Source organism: Carcharhinus amblyrhynchos, chromosome 27, assembly GCF_965287045.1.
Source record: "Carcharhinus amblyrhynchos chromosome 27, sCarAmb.v2.hapA, whole genome shotgun sequence".
In the NCBI taxonomy this organism is placed as follows: Eukaryota; Metazoa; Chordata; class Chondrichthyes; order Carcharhiniformes; family Carcharhinidae; genus Carcharhinus; species Carcharhinus amblyrhynchos.
This window is the reverse complement of record NC_137350.1, coordinates 29717210-29739472: the sequence shown is the minus strand read 5'-3', so window position 1 is coordinate 29739472 and position 22263 is coordinate 29717210. Positions and strand designations below refer to the sequence as shown.

The 22263-nt window shown below is 42.6% G+C and overlaps 1 protein-coding gene across 2 annotated transcripts in view; it reads left to right on the top strand.

The window, feature by feature from the left end:
* Positions 1–14471, top strand: part of casc3 (casc3 exon junction complex subunit) — a 28649-nt gene extending 14178 nt beyond the window's left edge. The window contains exons 7-13 of one of the 2 annotated variants that reach the window (XM_080213406.1): positions 1312–2018; positions 4297–4358; positions 5687–5873; positions 6645–6743; positions 7101–7306; positions 10962–11084; positions 12561–14471. In XM_080213406.1, the coding sequence (XP_080069532.1) occupies positions 1312–2018; positions 4297–4358; positions 5687–5873; positions 6645–6743; positions 7101–7306; positions 10962–11084; positions 12561–12602 (1426 nt within the window). In that variant the 3' untranslated portion in view covers positions 12603–14471. Of the gene's footprint in view, positions 1–1311; positions 2019–4296; positions 4359–5686; positions 5874–6644; positions 6744–7100; positions 7307–10961; positions 11125–12560 lie in introns of both variants that reach the window. The other variant, XM_080213405.1, reaches the window with a different exon arrangement.
* Positions 14472–22263: the final 7792 nt, after the last annotated feature.

Here is a 22263-nt window from a genome sequence, read left to right as displayed (position 1 = left end):
CCAAAGGTTATGGTGAGCGGGCAGGTAAGTGGAGCAGAGTCCACGAAAAGATCAGCCATGATCTTATTGAATGGCGGAGCAGGCATCAGGGGCCAGAAGGCCTACTCCTGCTCCTTGTTCTTACGTTCTTATAACCCTCTAGCCCACAACTGTAGAAGGGACAGCTGGAGCTTTTACACCATTGTGAAGTTTGTGGGGGCTTGGTAACATTAAGGAAATGGCAACTAAACTACTATAATGCTGGGTGGGAGATCTCTGGTTTGGTAAGCTGAGAGGAACTGCCATGGCTGGGATGACTTTGGAAGTATCTGGTGCCCGTCTCTGATGAGATGAGCTATCTGGGCTTCAGTAGCACCAGAAAGGAGGACTGCACTTGGTCAGCATTTGTTCTTGGGCTGTAAGAGCCAATTCCTACAGCCTGCCAACGTTGGGTGATGGATTCCTAAATGCCTGAAAGCTGGTAATGGGGAGATGAACAGGTCGCTGATTTCTGAGGTGACTGAGAAACCCCACCTGCCTTGGATGTAGAAACAGGCAAATTGTAATGGAAGACAGATTAATTTTTGATTTTGAAGAATTTGAGAATAAAAATTTCTTGGGACAACATATCTCCAAGACAGCAAAATCCTCAGTGAGGCGCTCAGAATTTCATTTGGAGATTTACAAAAATTAATTTACAGGATGTGGGCATTGCCGGCTGGGACAGCATTTATTGCCTGTTCCTAACTGCCCTCTGTTCAGAGGGCATTTGAGAATAAATCACATTGCTGTGTGCTGTGGATCTGAAATCATACGTAGGCCAGACCGAGTAAGGACAGCAGATTTCCCTAGAGGACATCAGTGAACCAGATGGGTTTTTAATTCCAGAATTTTATAGCATTCGAATTTCACTCTCTGCCATGGTGGGATTTGAACTCAGGTTCCCAGATCTTGCTCTGGATCTCCGGATTACCAGTGACCATACCACTATACCGCCACCTCCCCGGACCTCAGAGTTCTCATCAGTAAATAACTAATCTTACCTTGCTGACCAAGAAAGGAGACTGAACAAGCAAATAGAGGTAGTCTTCGTTATGTCATAGATGGTGTGAATGGGAGCAAGTATAATCATTGCATGCTATGCATATCCAAGGCTTCTGCATTGTTAATGTAAGCACTTGATGGTTTGTGTTAGTTCATCAGTGACCAGAGTAGATGGGAGAATAAGCCTGCCTTCACTAGTTGGCTGCAATTGGTAGTAACATACATAACTTAAATATGAGCTTATTGTCATCTTGAACGATGGGTGTAATTCTGTTTCTTTTTTAAAAGGTTTAGAAGTCCTCAAAATCGAGACCCTGATTGGATGGATGAACCGCCACTAAGGCCTTACGTGCGGAAACTTGGCAGTAGTGTTCCTTCTACAAGAACTTTTAACCGAAGAATGGGAGGCCCTGAACGGAGATCCCCAGCAAAAAGCTACTCCAAAAATGCTGCTTATAATGAAGACCGTAATAATATGAAACCGGCTGAAGTAAACCATTCAAAAAGCTACCACTCTTCAGGAGAATTATCTATTGGTGAAAATAAAATGGATGTGAAGAGTGTTGAGCAGGGTCATCTGAGGGAGAGTGTGATTGTGACAGACAACATACCGTCAGTGAAGAATAATGGTGTGGCAAGAGAGGATGCTCCCTTACAAAATCAGTCCCTCCCTGCTGAGGCTGTGCCGCAGGTACAGGAAAAGATGATCGAAAAGAAATCCTATTCTCGTATCCGTAGGACCAGGAACAAGGTCCCTGAGGTCGGAAAACCGCTGGCAGCGGAGGACATTTCTGTGCCAAGTTTGGTGGCTCCAGCTCAACCGATCCCTGTTCAGTCTGCCCCTCCTCCAGTACCAAAGGCAGGCTCCTGGGAGACTCCACCAGGAGACCCCACTCTGACTGGCTTAGAGCGTGAGATAACCCAGATTAATTTATCAGGGAAAAACTGGACGCCAAGTAGTCAACCGCAGTATGTACAACCACGAGAACTCCGCGGTAAGTTCTGTTTGATTTTCCTCTTGACCTATTTGAAGTGGCTTCTGTCAATATCATAACATTCCAATTGTGAGTGTTCTTCATTTGGGAGAGGGATTAGCATTTTTTTAAAACTATTTCGTGTTGAGAAGAGCTGATTTTTTTTTCTTGAAAATGGGAAAATTCTGGATGTCCCCTATTGTGATGTGGTGGCCAGGGTTTTGTTTGACTTTTATCTCCAGATCTTATCACCTCGCTCCCCTGACACGTCTTCCTCTTCTGAGTGTTTCACCTTTTACTCATTCCTACAACCCCTCTTCAAGGTCCTTATTATGCATTGTCCTCAAAAACACTCCTGGAGCAGCCTGAGGTGTTTCACAGCCTTTAAAGTGCTCCCATTATTACAATATAGGAGCCACAGAAGCTAATTTGCACACAGCAAAGCAATATGATGATAACTGTTAACAGTAACAACTGGCGATCCAATACTCATGAACAGAAAAGCAATCTGCTGTTCCACATTGAGGAATAATATATATTAATGGCTGTAGAGGCTACATATAGCATAGGGTGGAATATGACCCAACATTTCATGATCATAGACTGGTCTTGTTGCTAAGCTATAAAGGTAAAAGCCACCTCTGTTAATCTGGCACCTACTTTGGTTAGCCTGGCTGAATGTTTTATTCATTTATTTAAGAATAAGTACTTAAAGACAATATTTTAAATAAGTATAAATCTCCCTTAGTTCTGACAAGTAATCTGACTTACTGGGGATTTTCTTAGTAACTTCATTGCAATGTTAATGTAAGCCTACTTGTGACACTAACAAATAAACTTAAACTTTAAAAACTTTAATCTTTATTGAATGTGATTTGCAGCAGCAGCCGTGATATCATAGTTCTACAGTACCAAAGAGGCCCATCGTGGCAAAACTACACTAAATGTATGTTAATCCCACTTTCCAACACTTGGCCCATGGCCTTGAATGTTATTTCAAGTGCCAAACACTTTTGAAAGGTTGTGAGGTTTCCTGCCTCTTCCCAGGCAGTGCGTTCCAGGCTCCCACCTCCCTGTGTGAAAAATCTTTTCCTCAGATCTCCCATAAACAACTTGCCCCTCGTCTCTCGTTATTGACCTTTCAATTAAAGGGAACAGCTGCTTCCTATCCACCCTGACCGTACTTCTTGTGACCTTACCTCAATCAAACCCCCCACGCCTTATCTGCTCTAAAGAAATCAACCAGAGCCTATCCAGTCTGTCTTCATAGCTCAAATGCCCATGCCAGGCAACATCATGGTCAATATCCTCTCCAGTACAATCACATCATATAGTGAGGCAATTGGAACGGCACACCATACTCCAACTGTGGCCTAACCAAAAGCTTTGTACAGCTGCAACATAACATCCCTGCTCTTATAATCTGTGTCACAACTGATAAAGAATGTGTCCTGTATGCCACCTTGTTAATTACCCTATTGACTTGGCCTGTCAACTTCAGGGATCTGTGGACAAGCAACCCTAAATCACCCTGTTCCTCTGTCCTTCCTAATGTCTAGCCATTCATTTTTATTTTGCATAGAAATCATACTATGCAGAAGGAGGCCATTCAGCCCATCAAGTCTGCGCTGACAACAATCCCACCTAGGCCCTATCCGCATCATCCCCACATAGTTAGTCTGCTAATCCCTCTAACCTACGCATCCTGTGACAAAGGGGCAATCTAGCATGACCAATCAGCTTAACCCACACGTCTTTGGACTGTGGGAGGACAGCGGAGCACCCAGAGGAAACCTACGCAGACATGGGGGGAACGTGCAGACTCAGCACAGACAGTGACCCAAGTCGGAAATCAAACCTGGGTCTCTGACGCTGCGAGGCAGCAGTGCGCCGCCCCTTATGTTGGACAAATGCACCAAATACTGTGGGGTGCAGTGCAGGAAGTGCTTCAAAACCATGCTATCAACATTAGAAAATGTGTAATTTTGCCAAAATTGGGTCGGTGCAATAAGAATTCAAAATGTATTGAAAATTATCAGAGGGAGAGAAATGGCAATTGATTGCTATCTGGGTGATGTTGAGGGCTGTGTGGAAACAGAAATCAATCAGGAGTGGAACCAGTGAGGTCTTGAATTATTAGTTCCAAGTTTTGTTCGTGTCTAGAATATTGATGATGACAGTTCTTTCTTTAAATGCTATTTTTTAAAATAAAATTATACCACTGAAAATATTATTAATTGATAAGTTAATCATTCAGCACTGTATAGGAGATAGGAATTGACCGCTGTGTTTCTTCCAGGAATTCCTAATTCATTACACATTGGTGCTGCTCCTGCCCAGTATAACCGGGTGGAAGAAATGGTAAGCTGAACTGAGGTTGCTTTCAATTAGTCTAAATTTTAGAAAATAATAATTCAGTTGTGCCATGATGATTGAATGTTTATGTGTAAAATCATTGTAACTGTTAGTATGTGACCTGTATTGTTTTTCAAATATTTTTCCTGGAAGCCATTTGCTCAAGTATTTATTTTAAACTCCAGAGTGACAGAGTCAGACATTCCAAATTTATGAGCAACGATTGTTGTGAGTAAATGGCAGATGCAATCTTTAGAAGTGTTCTAAAGGAGTCAAAATGCTAGAACTCCTTCCCTAACAGTGCTGTAGGTGTACCTCTGTGAGATGGTGGTGTAGTGGTAATTTCACTGGACAGGTAAGCTGGTCCAGGCAAATGCTCTGGGGAGGTGATTCAAATCCCACCATAGTAGCCGGTGGAATTTAAATCTGGAATCAAGATGACTGTGACTATCATCCATTGTTATAAAAACCCACCTGGTTCCCTAATGCCCATTAGGGAAATAAATCTGCTGTCCTTGGCTGATCCAGCTTGCACATGACTCCAGCTCCACCACAATGTATTGATCCTGACGTGTTCCCTGAAATGGCCAAGCAAGCCACTCTGTTCAAGGGCAATTAGAGCAGGGTAACAAATAGTGGTCTTGCCATCAACACCTAAATCCCATGACAGAATTTTTTTTAAAACCTACCCTGGAGGAACTGCAGCGGTTCAAGAAGACAGATTACCACCAACTTGAATTGGGAAAGGGCAGCAAATGCTGACCTAGCCAGCGATGCCCACATCTCATGAACGAGGAAGCAAAACATTCTCGGTAAAAACAAAAATACTGCAGATGCTGGAATCTGAAACAAAAACAGAAAATGCTGGAGAAACTCAGCAGTTTTGACAGCATCTGTAGAGAAAGAATACATTGGTTCTATTCTCTCTCCAGCTCTATTAGACCTGCTGAGTTTCTCCACCATGTTCTGAGAAAACCATTCGACGTGTGGCAGTTTAATAAAATATAGATTTAATTAACCTAGGTCCTATGGCTCGAGAGCTGCTTGCTAATGTGTGATTGTTAGAAACATTAGCACTTTGGAAATGCCCCAAAGCACTTGAGCAACTTTGTCTTGTTAGCAACTAAACAAGCAAGCTAATATCCATAATGAGTAAACAGTGTTTCTAGGATGATGGTACCAAGGAAAGGGTGAAACAGACTATTACGGGTGGAAAAAGTGAGGGGGTGGCACCATGATTTGTTTGGTGGAAGAAGGAAGTGCATTTTGTCCCTGCGGAATTGTTGATTTTCCTGTGAGGAGTGTTTGAATTAAAATGGTTGGATGTGTTACAGGGTAGCCAAGGAAGACGGGCAAAGCGTTACTCATCTCAACGGCAACGACCAGTCCCCGAAGCGCCACCTCCACCTCCTCCTCCTGCTCCACCTGCACCTGCACCTGCACCAGCCCTGGGACCGGCTCCAGCTCCAGCCCCTGCACCTATGCACATCGGCCTCATGGAAGGACACTATTATGATCCACGTAAAGGGATTTGTTGCTAATTTTGTCGTGTGACCTGGTCTTCCAATAGCAAACTCAGTTTAATATTAGCTTAGAATGTTAGGGTCACAAAATATCTGCTGAGATTATTCTCGTAAGATTTCTTCTGAATTTCATAATTTGACCCAGTAACATGAGAGCAGTCAAAAACCAGCGCTTAGATCCTCAAAACTTAATGGAAGTAAGGTTTACTGTTAGTCTTAGAATATTTTGCTAATGGATTGAAAAAAAAACTGTCTTTTGAAAAACGATTCCATGTCTGTTTTGCAATGATTCACCACTGGGCGGGGGTGGGGTCGGTGACTGGAGTCACTCGCGGCTCGGTGGGGGCAACTGGAGTCACTTGTGTCTTTGTGGGGGGAGGGGGGGGGTCGCCTGGAGTCACCTGCAGCTGGTGGGGCAACTGGTGCCTCCATATATTCATGCTAACCACATATATTCTATGTACATCAAATAGGAGAGGAACTGAAGGGTAGTCGATATAAATTGAACCATTTGTAGAGATTTCTTGGGAGCTACTTATTGGACTTGTGAATAAGTTGATGATAGTTATTTTGTTCACAATCATTGTTTAAGTAGTGGTAAACATGAAAAGCAGATTCTGAAGGATTGATATACTAAATTAATGCAACTTTTTGGAACAATTAACTGTACAGCAGTTTATTTGAATGAGTATAGCTAAGCAGTTTCTCAATGCTCTGCTGTCGATGCTGTGACCTGTCTGCATAATTTAACTGTAGATTTTGTTTACAGTACAATTTCAAGGACCAATATATACCCACAATGAAAGCCCAACTCCTCTACCACCCCAAGGCATGATTGTCCAGCCAGATATGCACCTTCCTCACCCAGGTAGCTTACTCTTTTGAAACAAGAATAAAAGATTGACTAGCATTCAAATGTTCTTGGTAGGGAAAGGGGGAAGAATCTTAATTGATAATCTGTAAAGATAGACTGTTTTGACTACTTAAAGTCTCGCCATCGTCAGTTGAACATTTTTTTTTCATTGAACAATTTTTAAAAATCCTTTTTTTGTTCTTTGTACCTATAAATTTTTGTGGCTCCTTGTGTTTTTTTTTAAAAACTTCTCTTTTTACAGCACCCCATCCCATAGCTTTTTTTTTGTAACCATGTTTGTGGATCATCCTTTGGTATCTTTGTGAATTATCTTCAGCTTATCCCTCTGGCTAATTGCTAATGATTTGTCAGTTCCAGGTTTTAATCACCATCAGTCACCTGGCCACCTGACCAACCCTGGTCTCTACGCTCCACAAGTCCAAATGCCAGCCGGACAACCGCCTCCACCTCAGGTGCTGCCCCCTCCCTTCTTCACACCTGGAATGATGAACTATGGAAACCCCAGTTATCCGTACACAACTGGAGGCCTGCCACCTCATATTTATCCAACGACTCAGGTGAGGATGCCAACAGGGAAAAGGTCAATACGTTGGAGTTTATAGGTCAGAGTATATGATCCTTTGATTTATCGATGTGGAAAGTTTTGCCATGGGGACATTTGGAACAAAAGCAACTTTTAAAAAAAACAAAAATGTTTGCCACTTTTGTTTTAAGTGTTCACTGCAATTTCAGAATTTTCAGGGGGGCGAAGAGCAAATCAGACTGGATCACAAGCAAATAGCATAGTTACCACTATTTTTTGGTGGTTGCATATCATGGATGTAATCCATTTTGTGCATCTTGTGGTACAGATTAAGATCCTGCACAAATGCAAATGTTTTGTCTTTTAGACTGTTATAATTCCTCAGAAAATGCATTTACACTCCCTCATGGGAAAATGGGTTACGGCATAAGTCAAAGAGATGCAGTGGCAGATGTTGAAGGAGATTTTTGGTTACCCTGAGCAAAGATACATTCCAGTGAGAAAAAGACTCCAGGGGAAGGACGTACCATCCGTAGCAAACTAAGGGAGTTAAAAATGATGTCAAATAAAAAGATATTCCATTCTGCAAAGATTAGTGGCAGGTTAGAAGATGGGACAGAGTATAAAAAACAGCAAAGACTGACTTAAAATTGAGGGAGTGAGTTCAAGGGAAAGCTAGTTAGAAATATAAAAACAGATAGTAAGAGATTCTATTGATATTTGAAAAGGAAAGGAATATGTAAAGTGAATGTTGATCCTCTACAGAGTCAACCTGGGGAATTAATAATGGAATATAAGGAAGTGGCAGATAAATCAAGCAGATATTTTGCATGTCTGCGCTGTCAAGGATACAAATAATATCCCAGAAATAAGAGGTGATAAGGAAGGTGGAACTTAAAACAATTACAAGAAAAGGGCACTGAGGAAGTTATTATGCAGCAGGTGGAATATTCTTGTGGGTGGACAGTGGTTAGCGTTACTACACCGCAGCGCCAAGGTTCAGTTCCAGCCTCGGGTCTGTGTGAAGTTTGCACATTCTCCCTGTTGTCTGCATGGGGTTGCTCCAGTTGCTCTGGTTTCCTCCCATAGTCCAAAGATGTTGACTGGCTGTGCTAAATTGACCCTGTAGCAGAGTAAGTACGTGGGCTTACAGGGATAGAGTCTGTGTGGGGTAGTAGTTGGTGAAGGTTTGATGGGCTCAGTGGCCTTCTCCTGCACTGCTGAGATTCTATGGTTCTGCAAGAACTGAAGTCTGACAAGTCCCCTAGGATCTTGCAAAAGTAGCTGCAGAGGAATAGATGCAGTAGTTTTAATTTTCCAAAATTCCTGAGATTCTGGAAAGGACTTATCAGATTGGAAAATAGTAAATGTCGGTCCTCTCTATTCGAGATGGGAGAGAGACAAAAAGCAAAAAACTACAGGCCAGCTTAACATGAAAATCAATATTAATGACTTGGATGATGGGGCTGAATGTGTGGGACTAAAGTTGCTGATGACATAATGATGGGAATCATAGAATCCCTGCAGTGCAAAAGGAGACCATTCGGCCCATCAAATCTGCATCAACAATTCCACCCAGACCCTATCCCCATAACCCTGCTAATCCCTCTAACATATGCATCCTGGGACACTAAGAGGCAATTTAGCGTGGCCAATCAACCTAACCTTCACATTTTGGATTGTGTGAGGAGACCGGAGCACCCGGAGAAAACCCACGCAGACGTGGCAAGAATATGCAAACTGCACGTAGACAGTGACCCAAGCCGGGAATCAAACCTGGATCCCTGGAGCTGAGAGGCAGCAATGCTAACCACTGAGCCACCATGTTGCCCAATGGTGGGGAAGTAGGGAAGATTGGTAAGTAAGGGAATATAGATGGGGTTAAACATGTGGGCAGATGATGGTATGATATGAGAAAATGTGAACTTGTCCACTTCGGCAGGAAGAATTTTAAAAAAAGCATTGTTAATGGTGAGAGATTGCAGAACTCTGAGGTACAGAGGGAGCTCTGGCCAGTGCATCACAAAGTTAGTAGCAAGTGCAGCAAATGATTCAGAAGGGAAATTGAATGTTCTTGTTTATTGCAAAGGGAAATGGATTATAAAAATTAGGGATGTTTTGCTGCAGCTGTGTTGGGTATCAGTGAGACCATGTTTGGAGTGCTACAGACAGTTTTATAGAAGCAGGTGTAGGCCGTTCGGCCCTTTGAGTCTGTTCCGCCATTCATTTTGATCATAGCTGATCATCAAGTTCAATATCCTGATTCCCTCTTCCCCACATATCCCTTGATCCCTTTAGCCCCTAGAGCTATATCTAATTTCTTCTTGAAATCAGACAGTTTTGGTCTTAGCTACATTCTGTGGTAGTGAATTCCACAGATTCACCACTCTCTGGCTGAAGAAATTTTTCCTCATCTCAGTTCAAAAAGGTTTATCACTTACCCTCAAACTATGACCCCTAGTTCTGGATTCCCCCACCGTTAGGAACACTCTTTCTCGATCTACCCTGGCTAACCCTTTGAGATCTCCCCTCTTCTAAACTCCAGCGAATATAATCCTAACTGACTTGGTCTCTGCTCATATAACAGACCTGCCATCCCAGAAATCAGCCTAGTAAACCTTCACTGTACTCCCCTCTAAAGCAAGGGCATCATACCTCAGATAAGGACACCAAAACTGAACATAGTATTCCAGGTGTGGCCTCACCAACGCCCAAGACAATTGCAGCAAAACATTCCCATTCCTGTACTCAAATCCTCTTGCTATGAAGGCCAACATACCATTTGTCTTCTTTACTTCCTGCTCTACTTGTGTGCTTACTTTCAGTGAATAATGCAGAAGAACTCCTTTGGCCTCCTTATTTACGAAGGAATATAATTGTGTTAGAAGCAGTTCAGAGAAGGTACAGGACTGATTCCTGGAATGAGGGAGTTTTCTTATGGGGAAAGGCTGGACAGGTTCGGCCTGTATCCACTGGAGTTTAGCAGAATGAGATACAGTCTTGTTGAAACATAAGATCCTGAGGGGGCTTGACAGGGTTGATGCTGAAAGGATATTCCCTTTTGTGGAAAGACTAGAACTTGGGAGCACATTTTAAAAATGAAGGGTCTCCCATTTAGGACAGTGATCAGGAGAATTGTTTGAGATTAGAATTTTTTTTCTCTGAGGGTTGAGTGTCTGGAACTCTCTTTCCCAGAGAGCAGTGGAGACGGGGTCATTAAATATTTTTAAGGTGGTGTTAGATTCGTAATGGATATGGGGGTAGGAAGGAAAATGGAATTCGGGCTCTAACCAGATTAGCTGTGATTTTATTGAATGGCAGGGCAGGCTCAAGAGGCTGAATGGTCTACTCCAAATTTGTAGATGCAACAATGGTTAAAAATAGGTGACCAAAGCTTTCTTGCCTTCTGTACAGGCTTCCCGCTTGTGCAAAAGTAGCATAGTTCACAATTCATTACACTGACCTAAGTTGCCTTTGTGTTTATTTGCTCTCTGCATTAACTTAATGTTAATTTTGAAGCTTTTATTGTACCTTGTGAGCTATTATGATGCATTAAATCACCCACCACAAACAATGATAGTCTACTGAGGAAAGTACCGTAGAAAAATATTTCATGTTTGTTGCGCATCCTAATTGTCATTGGAAATAAGGAATTTCGGAAGTATTAACCATGTATTATGTGTGGTCAGGCCCAGTCTCAGGTCTTTGGTGGAGTCACGTACTACAACACTGTACAGCAGCAGGCACTGCCTAAACCATCACCTCCACGGAGACAATCGCAGCCTGTTACTGTTAAACCACCGCCACCTGAGGTACTTGATACATCCGTCATCTGGTTTCCATGCAGCTTAGGTACAACACCATCTGAAGCTGCAAAATACCATGTTGATGTAAAGATAACTTGTATAAATCCTTGTATCACCAATCTCTACTAATATCTAATGTTACTCTCTCTTTTGCTAAAAATATTCCCTTTTAAATTCCCTTCATCAATCGCTCCTCCACTCTTGCCAAGGATTCACTCTTTCACTTCTCATTCTGTTCCCTCTGTTGTGTTCTCCAAGCAACCAGTACTGTTCGTGTGTTAGGTGGTTAGCCTTTTCTTTCACTGTCTCTTTCCCTCCGTCTCTTTCTCCAACCTTCTCTTCCATCTGTCTCTCTTTCACTTAATTTATAAATCTGATTTATAATGTGTGCAAGTGATTTTGTGTTTTTGTTAAAGGATTTATGTATAAAAGTTGAGTTCTGAATAGGAGTATCTTTTAAACAAAGCTACATTAAAGTCTTCTGTATGACTCAGTGTATCAATGCACCATTTGATCTGAGGTATATAGTCCAGGAAGTTCTCCCGTTCTCCTTCAGTACCAGACAGTGAGGACATTCTGACTGTCCTTTGTTTGGATTGAAAAGTGGGAAATTTAGCCAGGTTACTCATGTGGACTTCAAGCATCAAGTTTTTCTCTGCTACCGTCACAGTGAATAACTTGCTCTCCTTCATCCATCACTGTTCCTTTCATGTGACAAAGAGTCTGGTTAACACTTGCTGTGACTCCTGATAACTTGGGTGGAAAATTGGACATCAGACACATGTCACAGAAGCTATCCCAGATGTATTGATAGATGTTGAAAAATAGCCCCACAGCCCTCTTAAATAACTCACCAAAGTAGCTCTTGACAGACTGATTCACTGTAGAGGACAAAGCAACTGAATTTACATATTGGGGTGGCACAGTGGTTAGCATTGCTGCCTCACAGAGCGAGGGACCCGAGTTGATTCCACTTTGATTGTGGAGTTTGCACGTTCTCCCCATGGGTCCCCTCTGGGTGATCTGGTTTCCTCCCACAGTCCAAATATGTGCAGATTAGGTGGAACGGCCATGCTAAATTGCCCCTTGATGTTCGAAGATGAATAAATTAGGGAGATTAGCAGGCTTAATGTGTGGAGTTACAGGGATCTGGCCCATGTAAGATTCTTCATCAGAGAGTTGGAGCCGTCTCCTGCACTGTCGGGGTTCTGTTCTATGATCATGACGTGAGATGCACGTGTAATTTCCAGGAATGATCAATGAACAGCGAACAGGATCAGAAGCCCAGGGTGATTTTCCTTCTCCCTAGCCTAAAGACCTTGAGGTTGTTTGTATTGTCCTAGAATGCATGTGTTCAAAATAATCAAATGCCTTTCATTGAAACTTAATAAGAATACCATTGTGGCATTTATTTAACTTGTGATAAAATAATTAGTGGCTCCAGTTTGTTGAGTTTTGAAGTTCTGCCGTTTATTTTTTCAGGACAGCCGAATTGAGAAGCTGAAAGAAAGGAATGAAGCTTAGCGCTGGGAGAAATATTTCTCTGTGAATTTGAAAGAAAATGAATCCATGTAGAAGTGAGCAGAACTCGACCGTCAATCAGAGTCCTCTGCTGGGGGTGCTGGCCGTCCTGGTGGCTCAGTGGAGTTGCCGACGTTGCTAAAGTTCACGGCCGTCCTTAACTCTGGCGTCAGGACTTGCCGGACCTCAACCAGGCAGCAGGCAGGGAGCACGTTTGCCTCCTTGAGTGCTTTTCTCGCACCTGTTCTTGAGTTCTGGTTCTTGGGCTGTTTCCATTAACGGTTTGAATGGTAACATTGCAGCAAACTAGCAGTCAATTCCATCAGGGCCTGCTTTTTGAATACGAGTCCTGTGGGATCAAGTGCGATTTAGTTCCAAAAAGGTACAGCAATAATCTCCTAACCACTGAACCTTGATTTTGATTAATATTGACTGAATTGTTGGTCAATCTGCTCTGGTCTTGACTTTCTGTTTCTAATAGTGTGTATTTATCAATATATGATCCAAAAATGTCTTCAGTGCAGCGCATAGTTGACCAGTCAACTGATTTTGTCTTTAACAGGGAGTGAGGAAAGATGTAGCCATAAGCAATGTACATACAGTCTAGGTTTCAGCCTGGCTTTTAAGGTGCTTCTATGTGTAGAGTATTAGTTCAGAGAAATGATTTCTCTGGTTTTGCTTAATCTTGCTTTTTCCTTTTTTAAAAAAAAACAATTCCTCCTCAATACCCCTCCACCCAGGTCAAGTCGCTCTGCAAGCGTACCTCAGTCAGTCGTCAGCAGTAATCAAAAACCTGTTGCCTCCATTGAGATTAATGCTTCAAAGAAAAAGCATGTTTTCTCATGCAGGGAAATGTGAGGTTGAGTACAAGCTGGGTGAAATGCATTTGGTTTACGCTACTGCAAATCGGATTGTATTTCAGTTTGTTAATACCATCTGCCACCACTGAGAGAAGGATGACTTTTTATCCCAATTGTAATTACAATACCAGCCTGAAACCTTGATCTGTTCTATAAATAATGCATTCTGCGTTCGCTGTACAGGATAGAGCCAACGTGACCATGTGATTACATCTCTTGTGCATCAACTCATCCATATTAAGCATTCATGCTGTAACAAGAGCACTTTACTTGGGGATATCCTTGACTTGTTGGTTTGTGGCAATGTGACCATTGGTACAAAAAAAATAGAAACGCGAGCAGAGTAACATTGCAAGCCAGGTCCAGGTGTTGAACATTTCATTGGTTTCTCAACCTGCTTTTTAAGGTCAAGACTGTGAAATTATTGATGTGAGTTTAGTGAGCTATTGGGGATTATGAGTAGTGAATTGTAGTATTACTTTATCCATTCTGCTACATGCCATTGCTTCCCAGAAGGCTGCGGAGGTTAAAATTGGTATTTACCAGGCCACAGGCCTGTATGTTTCTTTGTTGTTTACAGACCTAAACATTGATGCTGTTAACCTGGATTAATGTGTCTGCTACCCCTGGGGTCTGTCTAGCCTGTACCTGTTAGGCTGCTTTAGACAGGTTGTTTATATGTTAAAGGCTGACTAATAAGTGTGTAATTATTCCTTTATAACAGACATTTTCTAGTTCAAAAGAAATATGTCGAGTATTGCAGAGTGTAAACTTTCCAAAAGGTTGCATTTAAATGTAATGAATTTGTTTTTGTTTTTTTTGCCTTACAAAGATTGAAATGTATTTGTAAATTTCACATATCAGTTGTGTGACTAATCTAGACCCCAGAACACTGTGATGGCTAGTTTTTAATCTTCTTAGAAATGGAGATTTGTAATCAATATTTTTGTTGCCATTTGGTGGACACAGTTTAATAAAGTGTGGGAAGAAAACACATGAAAGTTCTTAGACTGAAGTTTGATTCACCCATTGTCAAAGTCCAGTTTTTCAGGTTTTGTGGGTCAATTCCGTGTTTGTATTCCCAGTTAGTTTTGTTTTAATAAGTACAGCCAATCCCCCTTCCCCTGCTGCTGCCCCTAGTCTGGGCTCCTCAGCCCACTTTGAGTGCAAACGAAATCAAAATACTCAACTCAGCAAGTCTGGCAGCATCTGTGAAGAGAGAAACACAGTTAACCTTTTGAATCCAATACAACTTTATTCAGCTCTGTTTCTCTGTCCACAGGTGTTGCCGGACCTGCCGAGTTTTTATTTCAGATTTCCAACATCTGCTTTTATTCTAGCTATAAAGGGTACCTTAGGGTAACTTGGCTGCTGATTAATCTCTGTCTGCTCTCCAATTTAAACCTGCCATTTCCTTTTCACAACACAGTTCTGAGCCCAGGAACTTGCCATGTGTTGAATATTGTTGCTGAGCAAACCACGTAAGTTACACCATAAACATGCTAGAAATGGATTAGCTTTGCCAATGCTTAGCTGTTTAAAGGTACCATCTAGTGACCCATGCACACCAGATGTCTGGCACAGTTTCCTGCATTTTTAATATTCATTTGTGGGACGTGGGTGTCGCTGGCTGGCCAGCATTTATTGCCCATCTTTAGTTGCCCTTGAGAAAGTGGTGGTGAGCCACCTGCTGCCTTGAATTGCTGCAGTCCAAGTGCTGTGGGTTGAACCACAAATGCCGTTAGGGAGGGAAATCCAGGATTTTGACCCAGCAACTGCAAAAGAACGGCAATATATTTCCAAGTCAGGACGGTGAGTGCTTGGAGGGAAACTTGCAGATGGTGGCATTCCCACGTATCTGCTGCCCTTGTTCTTGTAGATGGAAGTGGTCGTGGGTTTGGAGGATGCTGCCTAAGGATTTTTGATGAACTTCTGCAGTGCACACTGCTGCTACTGAGCATCGGTGAGTGGCACGGCAGCACAGTGGTTAGCACTGCTGCTTCGCAGTGCCAGAGACCCAGGTTTGATTCCCAGCTTGGGTCACTGTCTGTGTGGAGTTTACACATTCTCCCCGTGTCTGCTTGGGTTTCCTCCCTCAAAGAAATGCTGGTTAGGCACATTGTTCTGAACAGGCGCCGAACTGTAGCGACTAAGGGAATTTCACAGTAACTTCGTTATAGTGTCAATGTAAGCCTTACTTGTGACTAATAAATAAACTTTAATGGAGGGATTTGATTTATTATTGTCGTGAATTGGGATACAGTGAAACGTATTGTTTCTTGTGCGCTATACACACAAGGTGTACCGTTCATAAGTCCAAAGATGTGTGGATTGGATGGATTGTTCATGCTAAATTGTCCATTAGTATCAGGCACATTAACTCATTGAATACATGTGGTTAGGGGATTGGAGCTGGGTTGGGATTGTTGTCAGTGCAGGCTTGATGGGCCAAAAGGCCTACTGCATTGTGGGAATTCTAAGATTCAGAGTACATAGGGGAGAGGATGCAGAATATAGTGTTATAGTTACAAATAGATCAGCTTAATATATAGTAGATCCATTCAAAAGTCTGATGGCAGCAGGGAAGAAGCTGTTCTTGAGACGGATGATATGTGACCTCAGACTTTTGTATCTTTCTTCCACCTTCTTCCATCTGGAAAGAGTGTGTGGGGAGTTGGGGGGCGGTCTTGATTATGCTGGCTATATTTCCAAGGCAGCGGGTAGACAGAGTTGATGGATGAGAGGCTTTCCTGGGGAATGGATGTTTGTGGATGTGCCAATCAAGTGGGTTGTTTTGTCCTGGATGGTATCAAATTTTGAGTGTTGTTGGAGCTGCAAATGAGGAATATTTCATTACGCTCCTGCCTTGTCAGCTGCAGTCGCCTCTGACCTGCTCTTGTAGCCACTGTTTATCTGGTGAGATCCAGTTGAGTTTCTGGTCAGTGGTAATCCCCAGGGATGTTCTGCTGAACTTGGTATTATCTGTAGCAGAGACGAACAAAAACCTGGAAAGTTAGCCACCTCCAGCGGCTAACTGCTGCCCTCTGCTGGAAATGCAGTACATGGCTGACAGGTCAAAACAGAATCTGATTCTGCTATGATGGTGTCCACTGTGGAATCACCGAGCAGTAGTTGGGATACAGAAACAGCAGTATGTCATTCAGCCTGTCGAGCCTATTCCACAATTGAATTAGATCATTTCTGATCCGTATCCTTATCTAGGGGGAAAAATTGCTGTTTGTCTGAGTCATGAAGATTTCTTTTGACCTCCTGAATCCAAAACTTTTCATGGCAACAATTCCATGTATTTTTACTACCTTTTGAAGAAGTGTTTCCAGACTTTTCTGCTCAATGATGTAGCTCTAATCATAAGATTATGCTTACAAACTGCAGATATAATCTCCTCTTCCCACAATAACAATAGGTAAGGTTAGTTATGACGGGGCAGCATTTTGAGGTGGGCAGTGGGGTCAAACAGGATTGTGTTCTATCATTAACATTCGTTGGAGTATCTTTCTCTTTGCTCCTGTCTTATGTCTTCAGGTTATCTTATTATATACCAAAACACACAAAGCTATGCAGCCTTGCTCACCTGAGATCCAAAACAATGATGTTCCAAGTCTCCAATGATGCAACACTAGCATTCAATACTGAGGAACACTTTTAGTGACAAATGGGCAGATTCACTCACACTTCTGTAGTGTTTGGTTTGACCCATCAGCATCTGGAAGACAAATGTTAGGATTCAGGGTGTTGCAGTTCTGGTCGCCACAGTACTAGAAGGATGTTGAAGCTTTGGAGAGAGTGCAAAGTAGGTTCACAAGGATGTTGCCTGGTCTCAAAGGTGTTGGCTATGAGGAGAGGTTGAATAAACTAGGATTGTTTTCACTGGAAAGACAGACTGAGGGGAGACGTAATAGAGGCCTACAAAATTGAGAGGCATAGTGAGAGTGGTTAGTCAAAGGCTTTTTCTCAGTGTGGAAGTGTCAATTACAAGGGGGCACAGGTGAGAGGCGGGAGGTTTTTCACGCAAAGTGGTAGGTGTCTGGAATGTGCTGGCCGAGGAGGTAGTGAAAACAGACACATTAGCTATATTTAAGCATCTGAATGGGTACATGAATAGCGAGGGAACAGTGGGATATGGTCTAAGTAGGGGCAGGAGGCTTTTTTTTCAGTTAGCATCAAGATGAGCATAGGCTTGGAGTGTTGAAGTGTCTGTTCCTGTGCTGTACTTTTCTTTGATCTTATACCACCATCTTTTTTAATAGCCATTCATGGGAAGTGGGCATCGCTGGCAAGACAAGTATTTGATGCCCATCCCTAATAGTGCTTGAACTGAATGACTTGTTCAGCCATTTAGGAGGGCAGTTAAGAGCCAACCAAATTGCTGTGGGTCACCTGTTGGCCAGAGGGTAAGCATAGCAGATTTCCTTCCCTAAAGGTAATTGAATTTTTACAACAATCCATAATAGTATCATGGTCATCATTAGACCTTTAATTCCTGTCTTTTATTGAATTCAAATTTCAACATCTGTCATGGTAAGATTCGAACCTGATCTCCAGAGCATTACCCTGGAACACTGGATTACTAGTCCAGTGACATTACCACTGCACTATTACCTCCCCCTAATGATGTGATACTGGTGGTTGTTGGTAGCTTCACATATCTTGGCTTCACAATTACCACCAATCAGACACTTGATGCTGAAATGCACACATTGCAAAAGCTGCAGCTATGTCAAATACGTGTGTGGGAAAACAGCAAACTGACTGAGAACAGCAGCTGAATCAACTGAGTGTCTCCCAGGTTTGCATCCTCAGCGCAGTCCTCTACAGCAGGGAGACTTGGACAACATGTGCTAGGCGGCAAAAAAGACTGAACAGTTTTCAGCTTGGCTGCCTCAGATGTATTGTTGGCATCCCCTGGTAGGACAAGATCATCTTTCCAAAGTCCTGGGACACCATCAGCATAAACTCATTACTACACCAACAACATGTGTTGGCTGCTGCCATGTTTATCAAAGGAACACTGTACAGGTTTTTGAGTATATAACCAATGAACTGGCTACTGGATCACTACCTGGTGGCCATCCAAGCCTTTACAGGAAGGACACTTTGAGATATGAAGATGGGTGGACATTTGAAACTTGACAACTGGGAGACAGTCGCTGACAGGTGTGATCTCTGGAGGAATGAAAGGGCATTGGAAGAGGTGAGCAGAAATGAAAAGCATAGCTGGCCAAGAAGCCAGCGAATCATTCACCTTTCTCAGACTACTGCCTCCCTGAGCAACAAGTGCAGCAGAGGCTGCTGTGCCAGAGTGGGACTTGTGAGCCAAGCAGATGATGCTTAAGAGAGGGTTGACCACCACAGGATGAACCATCTGAGATATAAAGCTGGCACTAAAGAAAAACTTTGCTTTGGATTGCCCCACCAGAAGAAATAGCTTCTCTGTACTGAATAATATCATTTTAAGCATATTAGATCATTCCTTGCCTTTCTAAAAGCAAGTACAAGCCCTATTTGTGGAACTTTCCCCTCAGGATCTAACCATCCGATATTATTCTGATTGTTTACTGTCTCACTTTCTAAATATCCTCGTTCAGGAAGTTGGGGCCTGACACTGGAGGGTAATCGCCTACTATCCATCGAACCCTTCCAGTGCAGAAGGAGGCCATTTGGCCCATTGAGTCTTCATTGACAGCAGTCCCACTCGCACCCTATTTCTGCAACACCACTTATCTACCCTGCTAATCCCCCTGATGCTAAGTGGCAATTTAGCATGGTCAATCCACCTAACCTGCACATCTTTGGACTATGGGAGGAAACCCATGTAGACATGGGGAAAATGTCTGTGTGGAGTTTGCACAGTCACCCAAGGCTGGGATCAAAGCCAGGTCCCTGGGGCTGTGAGGCAGCGTTGCTAACCACTGTGGCACCATGCTGTCCCCTACTGGATCCCAGCAAGAGTTACAACTTCAGCGGCAAATGAGGAAAAGGAGCAGATGGTTCTGGTACTCCTGACCTGCCATGGCGCCTTAGCCTGTGCCCCTCAGCGTAGCTGTCTTTCTTTAGGCTTCATGTCACACTGTGGAATTACCCGAGTTTAGAGTAGGTGCTATTGGCCACCTTTGCTTCGCCGCAAAGGAGACTAGGGGAGCATCTAATGCCAGCATCAATCAAAGAGCCCTGTTAAAGAATGATTGATCCCATGGTTTTTGTCCTGTCCCTGAGGGGAATTGTCCCTATAACATAATTGAAATTGGGAGTGGAGAACTGCATGTTCTTGTGCACCAAAGTGAAATAATCCTGAGCGTAGTCTACAGGATTTATTAGGCCTTTGAAACAAGAATGTGAGAGTAATAGTGCACATGGGCCTTTTGGAAGGGTTCTCAAACTTGCTTATTAAATTTGAGGTTAACTTGTCTCTGGGAATTTGTGGAGATCTGGTGGTAATGGATGACTTACCACAAATGAAGTCCCTGAAGTGTTTTGTATGTAAATTTATGGGGAGGCAGTGGCATAGTGCTATTTATTGTCACTGGATTAGTAATCCAGAGACCCAGAGTAAGATCTGGGAGCCCCAGTTCAAATTCCACCATCTCACAGATGCTGAAATTTAAATTCAATAAAATATCTGGAATTAAAAGTCTAATGATGACTTTAAGGGGGTTTTCCAGGAGGCTTTGCTCTGTTGCCACCCAGTTAATACAAAGACTCGTGAAAGACAGTTTGCAGTTAAATGGTGATCTTATTGAATGGCGGGGCAGGCTCGAAGGGCTAGTTGGCCTACTCCTGCTCCTATTTCTTATGTTCTTATTTGACCAATATGCATTAGGAGAGAGACGGCTGGAGGATTCCAACTTCTCCCTGACATTACAGTACATGTGTAAAACTCTTTCTCGAAGGTTTGTTTCTCCTGCACAACCAGTCATCCAAACTGGATGATCCAGTTACATTAGTACACATTATTTACCTTGGCCAATAAAAGTCTACCTTTTAGTAGAATTGGGAATTCATTAGTCAAATAGACCCAGAAGTTCTTTCCCCCACCTCCTCTGCCCCCCATTGCCTAGCAACTTTATGCAAATCCAGTAGATTCAAGGGTCACCCTCACCACTTGCAAACTATGGGAATGGAGAGGGAGTCATTCTCTCTGTCTGCTAGCGACCCCCTTATCAGCAAAAGCTGAATACATCAATTCACTGCACCCACAAGCTAAATACCTCTGTTCATTTTAAGACCTTGGTAGCTTGCAGCTGCAGGGTCTTTTACCAATAAAAGTTGAATATATTCTGTACCTTATTGTTTCCAAAGAATGTGGCCTGTCTAGTTCTGCATGTTTCTCATTATGCTTTGGAGCAGGCTGCATCTTGGCCAAAGCTTACAAGACATTAGAAAATACATTTTAAATCTACAATACTTGTTCAAAATGCTCTATCAGTGATTATATATGTGTCTATGCAGACAATACCTTCACGTATATTTATGAGGTACTTTGCAATTCCTTATTGTACATGTAAGGCACACTGATTCCTATTCTAGTCTACTTTGTTTTAATATTCTGCAAAATTCCAAGCATTTCGGTATCCCCTTCTACAATGACCATGAAACCATTGGAAGATCTGCTGGTCTGGCCTACATGGAACTCCAGACCCGCAGCAATGTGGCTAACTTTCAAATGCCCTTTTAAAATGGAGGGCAGTTAGTGTTGGACAATAGACTCTGATCCAACCAATGATGCTCATATCCCATAATGAATGAAGTAAATAAATAAAAGCTGTATTGGCTCCATTCCTCCTTCAGAAATGTTGTGATGTATGAAAGGCTATCAACGGGATTTGGATCAGAGTTCTTTGGTATTCATACTTGCGAAGCTACAATTGGACCATGATTCTCATGCTGGCCACAGCACCATGAAAGCTACTCATGAGGAAAATGTGTATATCACCATAGGTCAAATCTCCAGACCTGATGTTCTAAGAAGAGTACTCTGTTTTAAAAATAAATTCTTGAAAATTAATTTGGTGCCTCTATTAAGTGACAGAATACTGTGTTAAAGAGATGTTTGTGTCTGTACATGGACCTATCATAGAATCCCTCCAGTGCAGAAGAGGCTATTTGGCCCATCAAGTAGTCTGCACCGACTCTCTGACAGAGTATCTTGCCCACGCCATGTCCTAACCCTGTAAGCCCACACTTTTTGCCATGGCTAATCCATTTAATCTACACATCTTTGGACACTAAGGGGCAATTTAGCTCGGCCAATCTAACTAATCTTTGAAGGAAGAAACGCACCCAGACATGGGGAGAACATGCAAATTCCACACAGCCAGTCATCCAAGACCAGAATCAAACTTGGTCCCTGGAGCTGTGCGGCAGCAATGCTTACAACTGTGCCACCATGCTGTCGCCTTTTTTGTATTACAAAACTCAGGCTGTCATCCAACACAGGAAGGATCCACGTTCCATGCCGAGTTCCTTTATTTCCGGGTGCCCTGTTTAATTAAAGCTCCATCACAGAGTTGTGCTTAGAAAAGTACTTAGAAAAGTCAAGTTACGTGTGCTAATGTTACAACCGCAGCAGATGTTAGTTGTAGAGCAAGCCAAATCCTGAAGGGAAACTTATCTTACTGATCATAACCCTTTATTTTTGTATTCTGAAAATTAGGAGAAATCTACTGAGCATAGAAGACCAGTAGCACTTTTGGAGATATTAAAAATGAAAAGATTATTAACAAGAAGAAAAGAAAACTAAAGAACACAAGTCTAAAATTACACAGATAAAACAATCCTACAAAACC